This window comes from Camelus bactrianus, chromosome 32, assembly GCF_048773025.1.
Source record: "Camelus bactrianus isolate YW-2024 breed Bactrian camel chromosome 32, ASM4877302v1, whole genome shotgun sequence".
Taxonomy (NCBI): Eukaryota; Metazoa; Chordata; class Mammalia; order Artiodactyla; family Camelidae; genus Camelus; species Camelus bactrianus.
Genome location: NC_133570.1, coordinates 13,598,006 through 13,619,700, shown reverse-complemented (window position 1 = coordinate 13,619,700; position 21,695 = coordinate 13,598,006). Strand labels below are relative to the sequence as shown.

The 21,695-nt window shown below is 49.2% G+C and overlaps 1 protein-coding gene across 2 annotated transcripts in view; it reads right to left on the bottom strand.

The window, feature by feature from the left end:
- Nucleotides 1–21,695, bottom strand: part of TBX5 (T-box transcription factor 5) — a 43,589-nt gene that overhangs the window by 21,586 nt on the left and 308 nt on the right. For both annotated transcript variants that reach the window (XM_045523080.2, XM_010963598.3), the window contains exons 2-7: nucleotides 19,005–19,189; nucleotides 17,238–17,332; nucleotides 15,053–15,172; nucleotides 14,101–14,248; nucleotides 10,286–10,438; nucleotides 2,098–2,189 (exon numbers count right to left, since the gene is read on the bottom strand). In XM_045523080.2, coding sequence (XP_045379036.2) covers nucleotides 2,098–2,189; nucleotides 10,286–10,438; nucleotides 14,101–14,248; nucleotides 15,053–15,172; nucleotides 17,238–17,332; nucleotides 19,005–19,189 — 793 coding nt within the window. The remainder of the gene's footprint in view (nucleotides 1–2,097; nucleotides 2,190–10,285; nucleotides 10,439–14,100; nucleotides 14,249–15,052; nucleotides 15,173–17,237; nucleotides 17,333–19,004; nucleotides 19,190–21,695) is intronic.

The window sequence follows — 21,695 nt, the reverse complement described above, 5'->3', positions numbered from 1 at the left end:
GACCTCAGTGATGGCAGGAGATGGCCACGTGACGGGGGACGAGGGGACGGAGACTGAGGCAGACTACACCTGCTGTTCAAAGGGCCGAAAATCACGGCAAGAAGACAGATTTGGAGCAGCTCCTTCAGCAGGATTGAGAGGGAGAGGGGGACACAGGTGAGGAACCAAGCTGGGGGCGTGGCCAGGCCGGGTAGGGAGGGCGTGGTCAACCACGCAAAGGACTCGGGACCTTTCCCTGAGGGCACCTGGAAGCCTGGGAGTTCCAGGCTGTGAAGTAAGCGTGTCTGATTTACGTTTTACAAAGATGTGACTGGCAGCCGCCTAGAGAATGTCTGGGAGGGGAACAGAGCTGAAGTCAGGTCTAAGTGGGCTGGGAGGCTGTGGCGGGGCGAGGATGCTGGTGGCTGGAATAGGCAGCCTGGAAGAAGAAAGGAGGCGAATTCCGATACAGGTTAAGAAGGTAGAATTCACAGAACCTGGAGACTAGTTAAGTCTGAAGGGATAATTTGCAACACCTTAAATCCATGATCCCACAAGTTCTTGAACTTGTGGGAAGGAGGGACGATGTGGGCGGATGCATAAAACCCTTTGGTTTTAGGCTGCAACGGGGTAGCTTCCATCCAGTCCCTCCCTGCACAGCCTGGACCCTAACCTGCAGGAGGACCGGGTCAAGATTTTGTCCATCAACAGCTAAGCTCCCGCAATGACAGATGACCCTCATCAGAATGGGATGGGGGTTTGGACACTGTTGAAATTAAAACCTGGCACCCCAGGCCCAGGGCTGAAAATAGTTTGGCCTCTTTCAGCTTTCCCTGAGATTTGTGGTTCCCTTTTCCACCGACCGTAGGCTAAACCCAACTCCACTTTCAAAATGTAGACACTCAAAGCCAAAAATGTTTTTAAATGATAATTTAAGAACTTAGTTTCTCCACATAAAAGCGTCTTACAAATCCACAATCATGAAAGAAACCAGTTATGAATGCGGGAATTCATAGGAGCGTGGGGTACGTGTCGCACCTGAAGATAATAGCATATTTATTTTTTAAAAGTATGCAAAATTAGATCTAGTAAGCCTGCTATCTACGAATAATTTCCATGGCATGTATTTCTAAACCCAACGTTAAAACCACAAAGCCGCGGACTTTCTCTCCCTCTCTCTCTCTGTCTCTCTCAGATCTCTTGTCCTCCTTTGAATGAGTATGTCTGTCCGTCTACTCAGCGTTCCCTGTTCGTGTCTTCCAGCAAGGATAAGGGAAAGCTTCCTAAACGACCTCGTTTTATTTTGAAACACTAAACCCAACGAAAGGGGGAGGGAAAAAATTTCTTGGTCAAAGGGATCAAGATGTATTTCTAATTCTCTTGCCATATGGTAAGTTATTCTGGGAGCCTATGGAGAGGTAGAGAGAATGTTTAACAAAACTGGCGATGCTTGTACAAGCCTTTCAAATCAGACCAAATTCCCACTCTGTACATTCGCTCCAACCCCTTCTATTCATCATATCAACGACTGAGACCACAGGATATGTAAAAATACCGAGCAATTTTTATCACCAGCTTCCAATCCCCGCCCCCTCTCCCCACCGTGCCTTGGATACCAAGTTTGTCTGTATATAACCCCCTCTCCCCACCGTGCCTTGTGTCAAGTTTGTCTGTATATAACCCCCAGGAAATCAAGCCATTAACTTCCCTTTCATTGACCAAGAGCTGTTGCCAAAAGGAAAATCATTCATCGGCTGTGACTTATGGGAAGAAAGGGAGAGAGGACTTCACTCGAGGGAGGGAGACAGCAGAGAAAGCGGAAGAAGTTGTAGCTTTTGTTCCCGAGGCAGATGGAGACCGCCTGAATCCCTCGGACACGCTCCCCACCCCCGGAAGATATGCCCTCCAGGTTGCCTGCGAGAGGAAACCACAGCTGAGGGTTATCAGAGTCAGGTTGAAGAGGCTCTCCTTTTTCTCGGTGGTGAGCGGGGTCCCATTTCTCTGTGCCTGCTCCTCTGTGGTCAGGAAGGCAGGAGGGTGCTGCTGGCTCACCTGGGCGATGTGGGGAGGCAGGAGAGGATGCAGAGGGGGACGGAGCCCAGGAATCTGCTTTCTTACCTCTGCATTCTAGACATTCTGTGCAGCTCCATGTCATCGCTGCCCCGGAATCCTTTGGCGAAGGGGTTATTCTCAATCTTTAACTGGGTGATCTGAAGGAAGAGAAGAGAGAGTTGGTTTTCACGGGATTGCTACAAGACTACCTGAGGCTCGGCTAATAATAAATGTCATGGAAACGCAGCCTTGGGCAATCCAAAGAAGCAAATTAAGCCAGTCGCGTCAACGGGGACCCACCACTTCATTTGAGGGAAGGCTTTGGAAAAATGTCCTCCATCAGACTGCTTTTAAAAGGGGGAAAAAACCTGGTTTCAGTTTGCCTATTAATTGGACTCATACTCTGCATCATTCTGGCCCGGTTGGCTTTTTTTTTTTTAATCTTAGCATTTTGTGTTTCAGACACAATGTAAGCCTCAACCCTTGGTCCCCACCCTTCTTCCCTTTGGAAAATTGTACACGTTGACACAATGTCAACTTCCCGTAGTGTGACAGCCCCCATTTGGAATGACTTGATCATTGCTTTCAAAATCCTCCCATGCCTCTATAATAGCCTATAATGGAAAAGAATCTGAAAAAGAATATATATATAAAGAATATATATATATATATTACTGAATCACTTTGCTGTACACCTGAAACTAACACAACATTGTAAATCAACCATACTTCAATCAAAACCAAAAATAAAAAACAAAAAACAAGCCAAAAACACAAAATCCTATTATGCCTCACTTCACATCCATTTCATAGTATCGCAGGTACAGTTGGCTAGCTCCGGTGGAAAATGGTGTCTAATTAAACACCCACGTACGGAATTATAACATTTATTACAGCTACTGAACAAGTCCAAACCTCTTTAAGTGTCCAGGCAAGAAAGAGAGAGCCCTCTTCTTAGAAATTTCTGTTGCAATGTAGAAAACTTGGTGATAGACCAGGGTCTCTGGTTCAAGGTCCAGAATTTTCTTGTCAACCATCAACACAGATTCTGTTAGCATGAGTGTAGAGTAGCAGATCTAGGTTAAAAAGTGCATGGAGTTTGCTAGAAGTATTCCCTAAAAGCTGTGTGTAAACTGAACTTTTATATATCAAATCACTTTATAGACACCAGCCCAGCATTCATCAAAGTTCACTCATTCAAAGGTCACCTTCACCATCATTATTTTATCTATGTAACCCCAGACTCCACTGGTCTGCTTAATATTTTTATTTAAATCAAACCACTTTTTATTTAAACTTATTTTGTGAAAAAAAAAATCATATCACTTCTCTAAATGTCAAAGTGGAATCACCTCCTCTTTAATGAAAAGAAACTGAGTATATCAAATTCTCTCTAGTGGTTCCCACAGAGAGTTCCAAACCTAAGGCCTTCCTTCTCTTTCCTGCAAGGGGAAATTCAACACATGTAAAGAAATATTTAACATAAACTGGTACTGGACTGACTCTCTGTCTCTGATAGATGAATGTAAAGATGATTGAAACAATGACAATTTTCTCTCTGTGAGTCCATCATATTCAAATGCTCACAAAAACCATCCCCCCAACTGCCTGGCCACCCGGGGTAGTATTTTTATAGACTTAGAGAAACCGAGTAATTGCCTTGATAAAGTAGGAGTAATTAACGAAGGTACCACAATTTGTCCATTTAGGGACAAGCATTCTTGTATGCTCTGTTTTCTGGAAGAGATGGCCTTATAAAGTTTCCTTCTAACTCCAAGACTATCACGAACATAAAATAACTATATACATGTGTGTGTGTTCACAATAAAAATATACATAAGATTAACATATATGATTGCAACCATCTGACATTTTGGAAAAGGCAAAACTACGAAGACAGCAAAAAGATCAGTGGTTGCCAGGGGTTAGGAGGGAGGGATGGAAGAACAGGGGACGTACAGAGGATTTTTACGGCAGTGAAAGTTTTCTGTATGATACATAATGGTGAATACATGTCATTATACATCTGTCTAAACCCACAGAATGTCCACACCAAGAGCAAACCCTAATGCAAACGACAGACTCTGGGTGATGATGTGTCAATGCGGGTTCACCGACTGTAACAAATGTCCCACGCCAGTGGGGGATGTTGATGGTGGGGGAGGCTGTGTGTTGAAGGGGATGGAGGATACGGGAATTCTCTGTACTTTCCACTCAACTTTGCTATGAACCTAAAACTGCTCTAAAATATAAAATCGATTTAAAAACTTATGAAATATGTGTGAGTATTTCTATATATACACATTTCCTCCTCCCACATTTTTTTAAACTGTACCCATTCCTACAACTTTCTAATCTTGAACTGACTCTTCAGAATGAGTAGAAAAACATCTAAAATCTCTTTGGAAAACCATCTTTAGGGGGAGGGTATAGCTCAAATGGTAGAGTGCATGCTTAGCATGCATGAGGTCCTGGGTTCAATCCCCAGAACCTCCTCTTAAAAAAAAAAAATCAATAAATAAGTAAACCTAATTACCTCCCCCGCAAAAAAAAAATTTTTTAATTGTCTTTACAATGTGCACTCCTCAACCCAGTTCTATTTTAAGTCCCAAAGCCCATCACCTAGAGGGGCTTTCTCTCTCACTCAGGTTTTATGACAATAGGATGCAACCCAATTGACCATAAATCATTTTTTAAGGAGGGGAAATTCTCAAAAAAAAAGTTAAGTAAAAATTAGATCACTTTTTAAAGAGGCAGAAGGAATTCTTGCCCCACTCCCTGCACCCCCACCCCACCCACCCAGTGACTGAAGCCTGCCCCTGAAGGCACTGAACAAATCGGGGAGAGGCATCAGGGCTGAATCAGTGCCCAGTCCATGATGTCACTGCTCCATCAAGAGCTTAGGACAAAAAATTATCCTGAGATAAAAAACAAAAGGCTGGGTTTTGGTATTTTATCAGCAAAAATCTTTGGCTCAAACCCATTCCTTGCACCTCAAACAGGTGACCTACTCCCTAATCCTTGCTCATCTTGCCATAGCTTCCAAAAATATGATTGCCTAGGATACTAACCACTATATATAAAATAGATAAACAATAAGTTTCCACTGTAGAGCACAGGGAACTATATTCAATATCTTGTAGTAACCTATAACAAAAAAGAACATGAAAAGGAATATATGTATGTATACGTATGACTGAAACATTATGCTGTACACCAGAAACGGATACAACATAGCAAACTGACTATACATCCATTTTTTTTAAATGGTGAAAATGGGAGGAGGGTATAGCTCAAGTGGTAGAGCATGTGCTTAGCATGCACAAGGTCCTGGGTTCAATCCCCAGTACCTCCTCTAAAAATAAACATACGTAATTACCTCCCCCTATACCAAAATTAAGTAATTAAATAATAAATAAAATATTTTTTAAATGGCAAAAATATGATTGCATAGGATAGGCACAATTTGCTCTACGTACACATTGATGTTGATCTCAACTATGTCTTGCTTTGTGGACTTGAGTGTAGATGCATATGGGATGTACGAAGCACCCCTGAAACATGTTCACATACAAGCTTAGATGCAGATGAAAATGTCCGTCTTATTTCATACATGTCCCCCCACTGACCATAACCCTGTCTATCAAAGTCCGTTCCTAATATGCTGCGTGTCAGCTAGTCACTCACGGGGGCACACACTGATACACTTGGAGGTCTGCCTTCTACCAAAAGGCTCCACTCAGACTGCCTTCCATTCATCATACAAATGTACTCCTTCCAAAATCAGCACCAAACCGGATATCCGGGGCAGGGGTTTTGGGTGGGGGGAAAAACAAATATAAATGCCAGCGCCAACCAGTGAGACAGAGGTTGTAAAAATTAATGAGAATAATTGTTGTGAATTCTTACTTTTGAAAAAAAAAAAAAAACCCTCACGAGAGCCAAAAATCTTAATTATGTCTCTCTATTAGGGGTTCATTTCCTGGTCCCAACCAGAAGGCTCGTACCTCATAAATACGGTCTCCATACACAATGATTTAAGCAGGAGGCAAATGCATTTTAATGGCAAAGTAAGTTAATATCGGGGGAGAGGCACGCTTGCATACAAAGCCATTGTTGCAAAAAGCGGGGCAATGAAATGCCCACGTGACCTTTTTTTAACACCTAAATATTTCTAGGGACTGCTCTGGGAGCTGCTGACAACTGCAGGGAAAACCTTACAAAAACGTGTTTCACAGAGTGAACGTCGCTGGGGAAGATTCGAGTGTTTAAATATCTTTTTCAAGCTGTCAACCATCTGGGGAAATAACTCCCAAATCCAGCCTGGGATCACAGCTGGGCTGAGGAAATAACGCCGTGTCATTAGGAACCCTGTGGTACCGACTACAGCGTAAGAAATGAACTCGGCCACGTACCTGCCTCCACCTGGTACCTGTATGCAACCATCAGTCTGGAGGCACTGAGCCCTTTAGACCAAAACTTGGTGGCTCATGTTCTTCCAAATTGTCCTGGCAATTTAATCATACAGACCGCTTTTCTTTCTCTGCACACTTAAACCCAGAGCATCATAATGTTTGGTAAACAGTCCTTGGATCGACAACACGATTAGGGAATGAACCAGCTGAACCACAAACACTAACATTGGTAGTTGTGTTTCAACCACAGTCAATAAGAACTGATTTAAAAATCCCAGTCTTTCAGACTCTCAATTAGGGGAAGCAAAGAGTTTTCCAGAACCTGCGTTTTCAGGTGGAGTTGCCCTGTTAATAAACTAATCAGTTAAGTGGTTAATCAATGGACTAATCACTAACAATTTGGTGCTTCCTCTGTCCCAGGCTCTGCCTGACACACTTTCCATATCATTTTATTTTATCTCATTTTAATCCCCACAATGATAATAACCAAAAAAAAAAAAAAGTTTCTTATTATCACCATTATACAGATGGGGAAAACTGAGTTAAATAATTTACCCAAGTCAAAAGGATGTGAACCCAGGCAGTCAGCCTCCAGACTCTCACCTTAACCCCACACTTGGGTGAGTAAGAGCTCAGGTGGCTTCTACCCATGAAGTCAGGAATCTCAACACCCAGACCAGGTGGGACAATAAAGTAAAAAAATAGAGTCCACAAATCACAGTCAACCTGACTGCTTATTTAAGTCACACATCATAGATCCATGCAGGGAATGTTCGCAGGGGACTGGATTCAACTGGGAAAGTGCACTGATTCAGACTTAACTCCTGACAAAGAAAAGAGATGCCTTTGGTACTCAATAACTAAAAAGTGGGGGGGAACCTCATGGCAGGAGAGTGACTGCCAGTTGTCTCCTAGGAAATGTCTCCTCTTCTGGATGCCAGGCTGGCTAAAAAGACCTGCATGTACAGCTCAACTGGGCTCCCTGGCCCAACAAAGAAAAACAGCAATTCCTCTGCAGTCAGCAAACACACTTATATCCACCGCTAAACTTCTAACGGTACTCATTTCATGCTGTGGGTTAAATCAAATCGCAATGCTGCACACCTTAAACTGATATAGTGCTGGATGTCAATTATAATCTCAACTAACACTGGAAGAAAATGCAAAGACAAAACAATATACACAGGTCCAAATGCATATTTGGAGACTCACGTTTTTTGAGACCCACGAGCAGCATTTAGATAGACAGCCTCCTAGACTGTGCTCAGAACTCACACGTACACACCTGATTTGGGCAGGCCCTCCTTCATGAATGTCGATCACCAAATATATTTGTTGGAGAGGACTTTTAAAAAAAAATAGAAATCTAGCGGGTGTTGAGTATGTTCTTAAGTGGTTACAGGGATAGTTTCATGGAGAAAAGAAAGAAAGAAGGGAAGAAAGGAAGGAAGAAAGGAAGAGAGGAAGAGAGGAAGAGAGGAAGAATGGAAGAAAGGAAGAAAGGAAGAAAGGAAGAAAGGAAGAAAGGAAGAAAGAAAGAAAGAAAGAAAGAAAGAAAGGAAGGAAGGAAGGAAGGAAGGAAGGAAGGAAGAAAAAGAAAGAAAGAAGGAAAGAAAGAAAGAAAGAAAAGAAAGAAAGAGAAAGAAAGAAAGAAAGAAAGAAAGAAAGAAAGAAAGAAAGAAAGAAAGAAAGAAAGAAAGGAAGGAAGGAAGGAAGGAAGGAAGAAAGGAAGGAAGAAAGGAAGATACATAGATCAAACTTAACAGATTGTATACTTCAAATATTGCAGTTTATTGTAGGACAGTTACACCTCAGTAAAGCTGGAAACAGAGAGAGAAAGAATGTGGACATCCCCAGGTCTACCCACTCCTGATAGATTCTAAGATCAGAACTATAGAAAGCTTAGGAGTTTCCCCCAAAGGACCTGAGCACCCACGTGTGTCTTTAACAGGTCATTTTCATATGTCTTCCACTCCTGTATGACCCTGGGTTTTCGTGGCAGGAAAAAAAAAATCTGACATATTTTTGGATCCTCTGTCAGGTCTGAGAGACTCTAAGCCTATATATACATACATGGGGAACTGGGCATCCTGGGCGCTATTTATTTCCATTTTTTCCCCTGTGACAGTCACCGCAAACTTAAACACAGGTTTTCAGCAACCCTAGAGGAAACAGGTCTCTAGCAGCCAGACTCAAATTAGCCTGAAATAGTGTTGCAAATTTCAGGGCACTTGACCTTACCATTTTTGCTCTTATTAGTTTAAGGAGAACTCCAAAAAAAAAATCCTTTCCCTTTAAAAGTTGCATTTGGGGTGAGTGAGTTTTCTGTTGAAAGGAAGCTTTCTCAAGACCTGGGATCCCAAACAGACTGTGTGGCCGGGAAGGGACCATCCATCACAGCTTGGCCTGGTCACTGACAATCTGAATTTGGATATTACCCACAGCATTTCATAACTGCCCTGGCTTCACTGGGGCAGATTAACCAGCGCCCAGCCTGCATGAAATGACCTTCATGGGGTGACTGGAGGTTTAGGATGCTAAGCCCATCTCTCACCCTACCCTGGCCTCTCCTGCCTGGCTGCCCAGCCCCTGTCACTTCCCCCCAACCCCACTCTTTCCTTGAAGGTGGGGGAGGGATGGGAGCTGTGGAGGGGGAGGGGCATCTTGTTAAATTGTCCATATGACCTGCCCTCAGTGATCCCATATGGATACCCCCCTACTTTCCCCTCCCACAGCCATCTAACCCCAAATCACCTCATAATGCTCCTAATCGTCTACAACCCCACAGTGGCAAGGGCTCCTAGACTGTGCTCAGAACTCACACGAACACACCCCTTTATCTTACCTTTCCCAATTCTAGATCTTTACATAACAAGGCTTAGGAATCATTCAACCCCACCCTCCCCTGCAATAAAATGAATCCACATGCACTCAGGTTTCTAAAAGAACAGGCATGAACCATGACAAATCTATAGATAAACCTTTTGTCCTGAGCAGGAATAGAAGATACTCCCCTCAAACTGCAGTTATGGGGCACCCTGTGCCAGTATCACTGTCTAGCCTTAAATGCCCAAATGGGGGCCTGGATTTGGAGGAGGGTAGGATCTGACATTGACACAATCCATCTGCACCATCCCACCTCTACACAACACTGCAGCCACCAAAGGAAGCACTGGTCACGAGCCTACCTCCCCCCACCAAGCGATGTTTTTGCAGGATCTTGTCTAAGTCCCCAGAGCTTTGATCTAGGGTGCTTGTAGCACAGGCTGGTTTCGGTTTGGTTTTAGCAATGCCAATCTTGTTTGAGTAATCGGTCCAGGGTCAGTAATCACTGAAACAATTAGGAAAGCATCTGAAAAAATTCCAAACTCAAGGTTTCCAGCAACACCTGCCCTGATCGGAGTTGAAGTGCATCCAAAAGTCAGGACTGACCCCAACAGAAAAGGTGGCCCGAGGGAGGGTGGCACCAGGGCCCCGCCCAAGAGCACAGAGCCATCCAATACAGGGACCTTTCTTCTCACTGATAATTGACTGAGTGCAGCAGGATGCCTTCCTGACGCATTTGATGTGGTCATCTATGGTTTGACAATTTTGTTTCTGTCTGGTATGTGCTTGGGTGAGAGAGACTGTCATGCCATCCCAAGAATACACTACAAACAGATGGGATCCTTAGGGCTCAGCTCTGTCGCTGCTCCAGTCCCCTGGGGTGGAAGCTGGTGCCCACTGTGCAGAGGAATGAAAGCACCCATAAAGCTTAAGGTTTTAGCAGGAGACCCCCACGGCTTCATGCAAACCAGGAGGCAGCCCCAGGCACACTGGTTCCCAGGAACTGGGCTCACCTTGTGGTTCTGGTAGGAAGTCACCGCAATAAACGCTGTCTCAGGAAAGACGTGGGTACAGAACGCGGTATTTTTTGAGCCAAATCCATTATTTTCGTCAGCTTTCACGATGTGTAATCTGGGCTGGTATTTGTGCATGGAATTTAGAATAATCTAAAAGTAATAAAGAAAATGAGATTGTAAGAAAAATCAAAACCCCTTTGTTTCCATAAAACCACTCCCTCCGCCCCAAAAATTAGGTTCCTTATAACAGGCTCTTGAAAAAAGGTCCAGATTTTTTTTTCTTTTGTGTTTGAAAAGGAGCCAGTGATTTCATTAAAAAGAAACATTTCAAAAATGACAATTTCCATCCGAAAAAGCCAGGGTAATATTCCAGGAATCTACCCAAAGCACACACAGCAGTAAATCAGAAATCTTAATAACGTTTGCTTAATAAATTAACTCCCCTGCGTAGGGCATTTCTCGCCCCCAGTGGGAGTGAAGCAAGTTTGGGGCAAGGAACTGGTGCACATTCCCCTCCCCTCCCAGGAAGACTGGGCAGCAGTTTTGGAACGAAATGAAAGAGAAAGCAAACAAATAAACAAGCCAACATACAAATAATCCCCCCCCAAAAAAAACCCCAAAAAACAAATAGATGCAAAGGAAGAAACGCAAGCATTTGCAGAACTGGAACAAAAATCACAGGATTGGTCCTTTGTTTGGAGAATGTGCAAAGTGGAGGCAATGAAGAAGAGAGGAAAATGGTGGGGAAGGGGGACCTTTAAGGAGGTACGATGGGAGAGGGAAGCACCCCCTCCTCCGACCCCCAGCATCAAATGGAGCCTGGTTGCTCTTTGAGGCTCCCTTTTTCCAACTTGAGAACATATCGGGATCAACGACCAACTGGAATTATGTCCAGACTTGGCCCCAGACACGACTGGGGCATCTGCTTTGGGGGGAATATTCTTTCTCCCTTCTGTCTTCTCCACGTTTTGGGGAAGGGGGGGGGGTACCAGGGACAAGTGGGATCTCACTACTGTAGCTGTCCTGTTACTGCCACCACCATTGTTAATATTAGGAGGGGGGCCTGCAGGCCCCACGCTCTTGCTGGAGCAGATCTATCTGGAGGCGATGGGCAACTTTACTAACAAAACTGAGTTTGTTGTTGCGATGACGCCTGGGGTTTGATGCTGCCGGGCGGCGGGTAACGCTAATATTTACCAAAACGTTCTGATCTCTACCCACCGAATGGGCGAACTGCCGCGTTTCGCTGGCGGGAAATCTGGCCTGCTTTTTCCCCAGGACCGCAAACTGAGCGATGGAAATAGTCTCAGTGTCTTTGATAACTTGCATTGATGACCCTGGGGCAGGGTTCCTGGGCCAACCCTCGAGACCCGCCTGGAGGAGGGGGAGGGGAGCACGGCCCGACCCGGCCGGGGGAGGGGCGGAAAGCCCGGGACCCCGCGGCTCCCCGACCCCCGGGCCGCGCGGCTCTAATCTCTGGCCGTCGCGGCCCGGTCGCCTCCCTGGCCGATAGCGACGCCGGCCTGGGCGGCGTGGCGACAGAGAGACGCAGCGGGGCCCCTCCGGCCGCCGCAGCCCCCGGCCGGCGCGGCCATCGTCCCGGCTTAGCCAAATTGCTTTGACGGCCTGGGACAGTGTGGAGACATCAGCGCGAGGGTGATCTAATGGCCCTTAATTTCATTAGGGAGGCTGCGGACTCCGAGTCCGGAGTTTGGGGTGGGAATGCGTGGCAGCTGGGGAGCCCGGAGCCGCTCGGAGCATCGCTCCCTCTTCCGCGGGCTCGGAAGGACCTGAAACCCGCAGGGGTGCCAGAGATTCGGGCAGGCTCCCGCCCCAGGCATCCGCCCCAGCGCGACCCCTAAGGCACACCAAGGCGCGCGGAGGGAAAGCTAAGGAGCAGAGATGAGGCTGGAGGTCAGTCCAGCTTCCCCGCACCAAGGTTCCGCGGAGGCCCCCACCAAGGGGTCCTAACCTCCAGAAGGACGCCACCTCGGATGGCGCAAGCGGGACCTTTACAAAATGGTCCCCTCTCCCCAGCGCATAACCGAAAGAATCCATTCAGCATCCGCAGGTACGCAGCACGGCGGGCCAGCTCACACCCACGCAAGCTGGAGGTGGCGGGTGGGTTGGGACGCATCCGCACGTAAATGCTGCAGGCAAAACACCCCGCCAAGGAGGCCCGGCATTTTGCCTAGAAAGCCTCCCTCTGCACCTTTCTGCTCCTTTTCTACAGCATAGAAAGGGAATGGGCCTTCCTTCTCTCTTCCCCAGTGGCCAGCAGTCCACTCTCACACCAACCACGTGGGGAGCGGCATTCCGGCGCATCAGTGGAGGACCCAGCCGTGTCCTTCCCACCACGGACCATCGTGGGCTCAGTGCTTCAGCCTTAAGGCCCCACAAGAGCAGATTCTCATTTGGACCTTCATGAACCGTCCTCCCTCCTCCTGGTCAAATGCATTCACATCCAGTCCCCGCAGGCCCCCAAAGTGGGGACCATGTGTTTGTTAATTTTCTCTAAAGAGACAATGTGGCAGGACATGGACCACTTTTGAAATTAGAGATCTATCCTCAAACCCCTGTTTGACGTATATGACCTCGGGCAAGTCACCTCCCCTCCCCTGGACTCCCAGCTACAAAGGCTGTGTATTTCTGCCCTCCTCTCTAAGCCACTATAAGGATCAAATGCCCTAAGACAGACCAGCCCACTTGGATGGTGGCATCGTCAAACCAAGGGTCCTAAACACTGAATTCAGAGACTGCATTCTGTCCTGGTGATTATTTCCAGTGAAGAGATTTAGGGACATTTTTCTCTAAATTAGTGTTTTGTTTTTCCTTGGGGAAGAGAGGATGGTACCCAATGGAGAATCTGCTAGAAGTTATACATTCTCTCGGAGGATGGGGACTATATGTTCAATATCCTGCAGTTTAGGGGGGTTCACCTAGCCCCTCTCTACGGAGGCCAATTTAGACTCCAGGTATTGGACCCTGATCTGGGTTTTCGTGTTCTGAGCACGGTGGGAGGAGGAGGGAAAGCTGGATGCTAGGGGGGAAAAACATATGAACCCAAGAGTTTCAAGCTAAAAGGGGACAGGTACTATATTCGCCTCTGGTGGGTTGGTTTCCCCACCTGTAGGAAGAGGAAGCAGGTGGCCAGAGTCTCCCTGTCAGGCAGAACATCCCAATAATAAGGCAAGATCTGGAAGGAGTTAGGTAAGGTTTACAGCTCCCTCCATGGTCCAGCCTCTGAGGTCTGTGCTGAGTACCCGCTCAGCTAGAGGGCCCATGTCTTCTGCAGGACTGAAACACAGTCCCCTACCCCTAACCGCAAATGAGACTGAACCAACAGGAATTCCAGGCTCCAAGTGAACAGCTTCAGTCACCCCACGACACCCACCCCTCAACAAAGGCGTATGGGTTGGGTGCTGCGGGCAGCAGGGATGCAGTGAGAGCCCCAGGCCAGAAGAACTGGGGACCCAATTGCCAGCCCCCCAGGAAAGACACACCCAGAGCGTGGAACAGTGGTCCCCAGGGAGGACGTATGAGTAGGAGAGAGGTGGAGACAGAGAGGAAGGATTGGAGGTGCGAGAAATAGAAGAGAAAAGAGAGTAAGAGGAGAGAAAGGAAAAAGAAAGATCAGGAAGGCAGAGGGAGAAAAACACCCAGGTGGGTGAAATGGAGCAAGAGAGGGTGCAAAGATCCAAGAAGAGAGAGAAACTCCTGGAGAAGAGGGAGAGGGGAGGGGAGGGGCCAAGTCAGAAAGAGAAGGTGTGGACCTGCAGGTGCAAGGAAGGGCTGCTGCGCCAGGTACTCACATGCCCAAAAGGGTCCAGGTGGTTGTTGGTGAGCTTGAGCTTCTGGAAGGAGACGAGCTGCCGCATCCAATGCGCCCCAGTGGCCGGTGAGTCTGGGTGCACGTAGAGGCGGCCCGGCATGGCGGGCTCCGCTTTGCCCGTCACAGACCTAGACCGAGGAGAGGCGCGACCGGCCCAGACTTAGCACACCATGGTGCGGGCTGGTCCTTGCACCAGGAGCAGGATCTGGAAATGGCCTGACCCTCAGGTCTCGCTGGGCCATCTCCAGTCACAGATGCCCAGAAAACCTGGTGCCGGTGGCCAAAGAGCCTCCCCACCCGGATCTTTCTCCTTCCACCTAATTCCTCCTCAGCACCAAGGGTGCTGTGGGGTCCTCCCAGCATCTCTGCCCATGAACAACTGGCAGGCTCTGAAAGCCTGGATGTGGCAAAAAGTCTCGGGAAAACTCCTCGAGGGCTTTCAAAAGAGGCTTCCTCTTCAAGCTTCTGTATTCTTGGCAGCCATGGGAGCAATGTAACCAAAGAATGGGCCTCTCCTGTCTTCCTTGTTTAACTCAAATACCCCGGGCTGATTTTGCAATTTCATTAAAAAAAAAAAAGGCGTGTTCAAAGCAGGTAACTCATAAAAAATAACTGTTAATGGTTTATGCCCCCCAGAAATAGCTCCAATGCTTGGTAACAATACCCTTTTTAAAAATCCACAACACTCTGGGAGTAGCAACAGATATCATTGGCACATTACTTTCTCCGAACCTCAGTTTTCTCATCTATAAAATGGGGGCTAATGACTGCTATTTTTCTTTCTCAGGGTGAGGTCAGGAGGATGCGGTGGAATGGGTAGCAAAAACCTCTAGCACACAGTAGGAGCTCAAAATGTTTTTTGGTTCAGTGGGGAGAGGAAGTTGGGTTTGCATGTTCCTCCCTGTCCTGTCCGCCTGCTGCACCGTCCCTACCATTTATTATCCGCAAACTTGTATCTGTGGTCATCGGCGGGAACGATGTCCATGAGGAGAATGTACTTCGTTTTGGGATTAAGGCCGGTCACCTTCACTTTGTAACTGGGAAACATCCGCCTAGGAGAGATGGAGAGGCAGGAGGAGAGACAGAGAGACAGCGAAAGAAGGAATTAATGCAAATATTGTGAAAATCGTGTCCACACATTGCAATGGAAGAATTGATCTTTTAAGAGCCGTAGAAGAGAAAAGTGGACCCTGCTCCACTCTTGTCAAGATCCATCCCACGTTTCCCTCCAAGTTTTGGGGAAGAGATCGGTCAAGAGATGAGAAAGCAGGCTGGGACGATACCCATAGGAGAAAATAGAAACCAGGAGGCGAGGGCTTCTAGAGACTGGCTCTGAAGAAGGCCTGAAAGGGACTCCGTATTTCAACTCTTGCTAAGTGCTCTTTTCAGAACCAGACAACTAATTTTTAATCCGGGGGTCAGGAAAAGGCTCATCACGTTTAAAAAAAAAAAAGCTGGCATCCTCCGCCCAGCCAGGTGCTTTGGGCAATCTGTGCAGCGCCATGTGTCACATGGGCACCAAGGTGGCTGCGCCCTGGGACTGCACACGCGTGGGTGCCCACACACACCTCGCGTCCTGGCTTCAGTCTTCCACCCCCAGGGTCCAGGTGGGTGTGTGACCTGTGACAGGAGTCTGGAGCAGGAATTTATTCCTAAATGCCCCCCACGATTTCTCCCAGGCACTTGGCACACTTCCTTCTTTCTTTGGCCCTCCTGCAAAGCCATTCAAAACCCACGCGGATTTGGTTTCAGAAAGAGCTGGGCCCTGCTCGAGCACGTGGGGGGTGGAAGGCAGTTCCGCGGTACCGCGTGTGCTGGGCCCGCTCCCTCTCCGCGGGGAGGAGTGCGCCCCGGAAAGCAAGCCTTCCTAAAGGACCAGTTGCCGATCCTGGCTGGCCCAGGGATGGTGGGAAGGGGTGAGTGGAGCCTCCTCTCTTTCTCTGGCCTTGGAGCCTCGCCTAGCAGTGTTTATCTGCCCCAGCGAGCGCAGGGAGGCTTCGCAGGCCTTTTATAGTTAAATCCTGTCGGCTCAGTCTTGGGGGGGAAAAGGAGGCCCCGGCCGCTCCTTTCCTTCCTCGGCGGAATGGGAAGAAGACCTTAGTTCTTTGGTATAAACAGAACCCGCCTCCTAGTTCACTCAGGCCGAGCTGGGGAACAGACATTGTTTAATTTCAAATAATAATAAATGTCACTGTTGTCAGTTTATTGCGGGAGGCTTCGGCTGGAGAAGCGGTGGGCGTCTGGCGAGGCGGCTCCACCCGCCCCCTTCACACACTCGGTGGCTTGGGCCTACCGGCTCTCTGGCTTCACACGCCTGCTCTGATCAGACTGGGGCTTTCTCTCCTTAGGGACAGGCAGGGCCAGCCCGGCACCGGTAGGGACGTGGCGAGGTTGTTCCCGGGCCTGGGCGCGAGCCCGCGCGCATTCACACGCCGAGCTACGGAGATGCACCGCCCTCCACCCCCTCCCCCAGAAGTCTCGCATTTCTAGCTACAACTCTGCGAGCTTTTAGGAGGGGCTCCGGAGTGAGTGTCTTAACGAAACTACCGTGTTTATCGGTGTCTGTATATAGAGCCCGGCCGAGCCCCGGTTCAGTTTCAAAGGCTTCGCCTGCTTTCTGTAAACAATGAAAGAGGTAGCGAGTACATTCAAGTATTCTGAGTTTGGCGATCGAGTGGGACTCCGGAACCACTCCAAGGTCAGGGAGGATGGGAAGGAGGGTCGGGGCGAAGACTCAAGTCTGAGACCCTATGAAAACCAAAGCTGGCCTCATCTCTGTGTCTCTGCAACCTCTCTGTTCTCTGGTTCACTCTCCCACCTCATCCCTCTTTTTTAAGTTACTAATGTATCCGGATAGCCCAAGCTCTTGATTCTTATATCTGAGATGGAAGAAATACTCAGTACAACTATTTCCCCCCAACACTGATGGAGACTGCTAGAGGAATTCTCCCTGCTTCTTTAACCAGAATTTAGGTAAACAAAATATATTCATATTTTCTCTCTTTCTCTCCCTCCCCTCTTTTCTATTCTCTCCTTTCTCTGGTCTCCCACGCCATCTTTCTTCTTCGTCTCTCCCCCAAGTTTCCCGTGCCTCCTCCACAGAGGTGACCATCTCACCTGCCAGCCTTGGTTATGATCATTTCCGTGCCCACTTCATGGAATTTCAGCCACAGTTCTCTTTCATGGAGAAACACCTTGATCCCTTCCATGCCCTATAGGAAGAAGAGAAAGCCACACAGATGAGCTCTGGAGGCAATAAGCCTTCCCTCCCCAAACACAGAGGTTTCTCCTTCCCTCTGGAGCCAGTGGGCTCAGAGGCTGAAAACTGCCCCCAGCCCACTGCAGCAGTGTAGGGACTCTGGATCACCCACAGCCCCTGCCCAGGAATCCTTATGTATGCTCTGTCCCAGGGAGGTCTTATCTCCACAGTGTAGTGCTGTTCCTTCTAATGCCACCAACACAAGGCTAGAGAAAAAGCCTTAACCATCAGGGTGTTTCAGAATGTACATGGGGAGGAGGGGGCTGGAAAAAAAAAAGGGCGGGGAGGGGGTGAGGAAATCAATCCCAATCTGCTTTAGCCAAGAGGCAGCTAAAAGAGAAAAAACAAAACCCCAAAACCTCAAACTCAAAAAACCCACTCAGGATATTCTTATGTAGACACCCAGACGTCCACAGGAAAACAGACAGATGTGCAATGCTGTATATGTGCCTGTTTATTCTCACCATAGCAGTGCCTATATAGAGATAGGTGAAATTTAATTTTTTTAATGTTTATATATTGCAGGAGGTTCCCACAGTCCCCAACAAAAATCAATTCTCAAATGTCTATATAGATTAATTAATATATCTTCTAGGCCCTCCTCGCATCTAGCTTCGTTCACCACCAGCTGTTTTGGTTACAGGCATAACGATTTAACATTTCCGCTTTCAACAAGTTGTTTTATAAAGCCGATGCAAAAAAAAAAAGTTACATACTAAGTGTTTGTTTTGCAATAATCTGTAAACGTCTAACAGTGGATTTGCTTTTCAGTAAAAGAAAGCCTCTAAGTTTCCAAAAGTGCATGCCCACTGCTCACGTCCTCTCTACAAATAAACCCGCACCTTCCTGAGCCGTGAAGGGCGAAGTAAACAGGCGATGAAAAAGCCAGGAAGGGCATCGACATCCCAAAGAAGGGTTTGAGCTACTTGCAAGTATCTCTTCTGGTCTAGACACCCCGCTTCCCGCCAGCTGACACCCTGTTTAGAAATCGTCAAGGTCTGCAGTGGAAGCCTTGAGCCCCCCAGGCGCCCGGGTGAAGGGAGCAGAGCGAGAGGCGAGGCTTCATGCTCGGCTCTGGCCCGGCCTCCAGCCAGGCGAGCTCGCCGCCCACCGTGCCCTCCTGGCCCAGCCCTGTGCGCTCCCCGCCGGCCGTCCGGGCCGCGCCAGCCCGCCAGGCCCCGGCTGCCCGCCGGACGAATGGTCCCTCCGCGCGGCGCTCGGCCGAGGCGAAGGCTACCGCAGATCTGAAGCGGGGTCAAGCCATCGCTCATGCCGGCCTGAAGCGGCCGTTGACCTGGCCCTTAATGAGGCGTTCAGGCCGAGTTGACACCTAGTGCAGCAGGAAAGAAATGATCTGGGCCATTGTCCGCCGGCCCAAATAGCCAGGTAATTAAGGCATCCTTGACAACTTCAATATATTTCAAAAATCCTCTGGCCATACAGATAATCATCACAATAAAGCAGATCGGAATATACTGGCATTTAGGGAGACAAGGCCGAGAAAGGTGGAATTGAGTGAGGTAAAAAGAAAAGGGGCAATTATGGGCACGGAGCTCCCCCTCCCAACCACCAGACAGAGGGGCTTTGGTTTCTGCAAAGGGCCCTGAGGCCCGAGGTCTTCTTACCTGCTGGGTGAAGGCAGCCTGTGGGGACGAAGGGGACTTGCTCGGGGCCCCTAGCGTGCTCTCAGGTTTTGAGTCACAGGGCAGATCCTTCGAGTCTGGTTGCAGGGGTGTGTGTGCCAGGCCAAAGCCCTCATCTGCGTCGGCCATGGTGAGCCCGGGGCCCTGCGACCGCTCGGGGTCCTGCTCTGAGAATGGGAAGCAAAGAGAAGGACAGATGGGAGGGGGTGCAGAGAGAGAAAAACAGAAGGTTGGAAGCACTGTTCTGGTGACAGGAGGGAGCAGTTACTAGGCAGCTACCAGCAGTTTCCAGCTACCACCACCCCAGTTCCCAGCCCAAGGAGGCTGCAGAAGGTCCTGTTAATTATTCGTTACTATTACTTTATGACCACGCACAACCTCTTGCAAGACCCGCGTCAGACCCAGAGGAGGCCAGGCCCGCATCTCCCCTGCGCAGGCTCCCCGTGATAAGCAAGCTGCCCGTCAAATTTGTCTGGACTTCTGGAAGAGCCAATAAAGATAAGGCCTGGGTATTTTTGGAAGCCATTGGGTATGAACCCAAAACAAAACAAAACACAAACCTAGTGCCCTTTTGAGATTTTTTTTTTTTGCTTCATCAAATTACTGGAGGCCAGCAGAGCTCTGTTTATTAAAGCCTGCAAGAGGAATATTTTTCTGCAGCAGGCAAGATGCCTGAAATAACCCGTCTCTTGCAAAACCAAAACCGTAGGAGGGGAAAGATTTGCAGATCCAGAGACCAGGTCGGAGAATTCACGTTCATCTTTTATCAGTTAAGGCCTTAAAATTAAAAGTCCTTTAACATTAAGAGTCCTTCCCTTGCCCCCATCCATAAGCGACGCTAAAAATTAAAAAATCGCCGAACAGAAAGGGCAGGAAGGTGGCTCTGCTGCAGTTCGGAGGACAGCGCGCTGCTGGGTGCCCGAGGCCAGCGCTCGGCGGCCGGCCCAGGGGCCGCGTTCTCCTTGCTTTCTCGGTTCTCCAGCCCGAGACGGGCATTTTGTCGAGCCGCCTGGCCGAGGGGAGCTTCTCTGAGCTGCAGCCCGGCCTGGCTCGCTGGAACTGTAGGCCCAAGCTCGAGGTTAGCGACGACAAAGCGGTTGCCAGATAAATCCTGGGCTTTCGGCCTTCCTTGGCCGCTGAGGTCCGGCGCAACGCTGTAGAATGGCCCGGGATTACAGGCAAGTGAGGTTGGAACACGCAAAATAAGAGCCGCAGAACGGTTCAGCCCGGATGAGCCAGCCTCCTGCTCTGATCTCCTTCCAATCTCCTCTACGTTCCCAAGTAGGGATTTCCTCCCTCAAAACCTGGGAAGACTCGGAAGGAGGCGCAAGAAATGCCCCCCCACCCCCCAAATCTTAGCAGCCGCTTCAGCAAAGGGCTAGATCCCACCCTGGTTCGCAGTGGCTGGAGACCCAGAAATGGGGCCGAGGAGACCGACAGCTTCGGAGACCCGACTCCCAAGCTGCATCCTTCACCACGCCCTTGGGATTTGAAAGAAGCGGTGATGGGAGTCCCGCAGCCTGCTCACAACAAAAGAAAGCGGGGATGGCGTCCCCCACGTGCGCTCCCATTCACCGCTGGCTGCGGGGACAATCTCACGCCGAGCCCTGGCTGGGGTCCCGGGGAGCTCAGGGCTGGCAGGGCCGAACGAGATGCGGTTTGACAGAACCAGGCCGAGCGTTCTGCAAAACCTCAACGCCGCTCCCCTAGCCCCGGCCGCCTCCTCGGCTCCTCGCGCCGCGCCGGGCAGCCCTGGGCCGCGCAGAATCTCTGCAAGCCGGGGCCCTGCAGATTCCAAGGCACGGCTGGAGTGCTGCCTTTCGCGCCTCCTGGAGCCGACTCGGCTGGCGGGGCTCCCTCCCGAGCCTCCCGGGCCATCTGCGGAACGGTTACCTCGCTCGGTGAAGCCGGTGCCTTCACCACATCCCTTCTGGCTCCTAGCAGGGAAGCCTGCGGCGAGGCGGGGGCGCGGGCATGGTGGCTCCGGGGGTCTACGCGGGGAGCTGCTTGCCCAGACCAGCGGCTACCGCTGCCTACAAAGGAGCACCCACCGCGGGAGCGGCGGCAGGGACTGCCCACATCCACACACACCTCCTCTGCTTTGCGCTGGCTCTCCCTAAAGACTTCCAAGCTGTCAGGCGCCAGAAGGGCTCTAGAGAACGCAAAACAGCAGTCCCCAGGAGCACCTTTAATATTAAAATCCCAGTGCCCTCCTTCTCCCTTGCACCCCCAGGGAGGGAAAGTTGGGAGATGAGAGGGAGCCGTGGGAATGGTCAAAGTCCTTTCTGAGCACAGCTCTCAGGGTTAAAGTTCCGGAATCTGAGGTAAGTCAGTCTCTCTCTCCCTCTCTCTCTCTCTCTCTCTCTCTCTCTCTCTCTCTCTCTCTCTCTCTCTCTCTCTCTCTCTCTCTCTCTCTCTCTCTCAGAAATACAAGCCGACTCAGCTGAGCTCAGTGACGTTGGGCAGCCCTGATGCTTACAAAGTACTGAAATTGCCTATCCAACTAGCTCCCAGCGCACGCTGCCTGCCTCTGTCTCTCTCCCTCTCTCCCTCCCATCTTCCCTCCTCCCTCTCCGTTACCACTCCCTCCCCCAACCACCTTTTCCATTAGATTTCCCGAACACTCAAATCACAACAGGACTCTCAAACCCAGACCTCGAGATCACCCCCTTC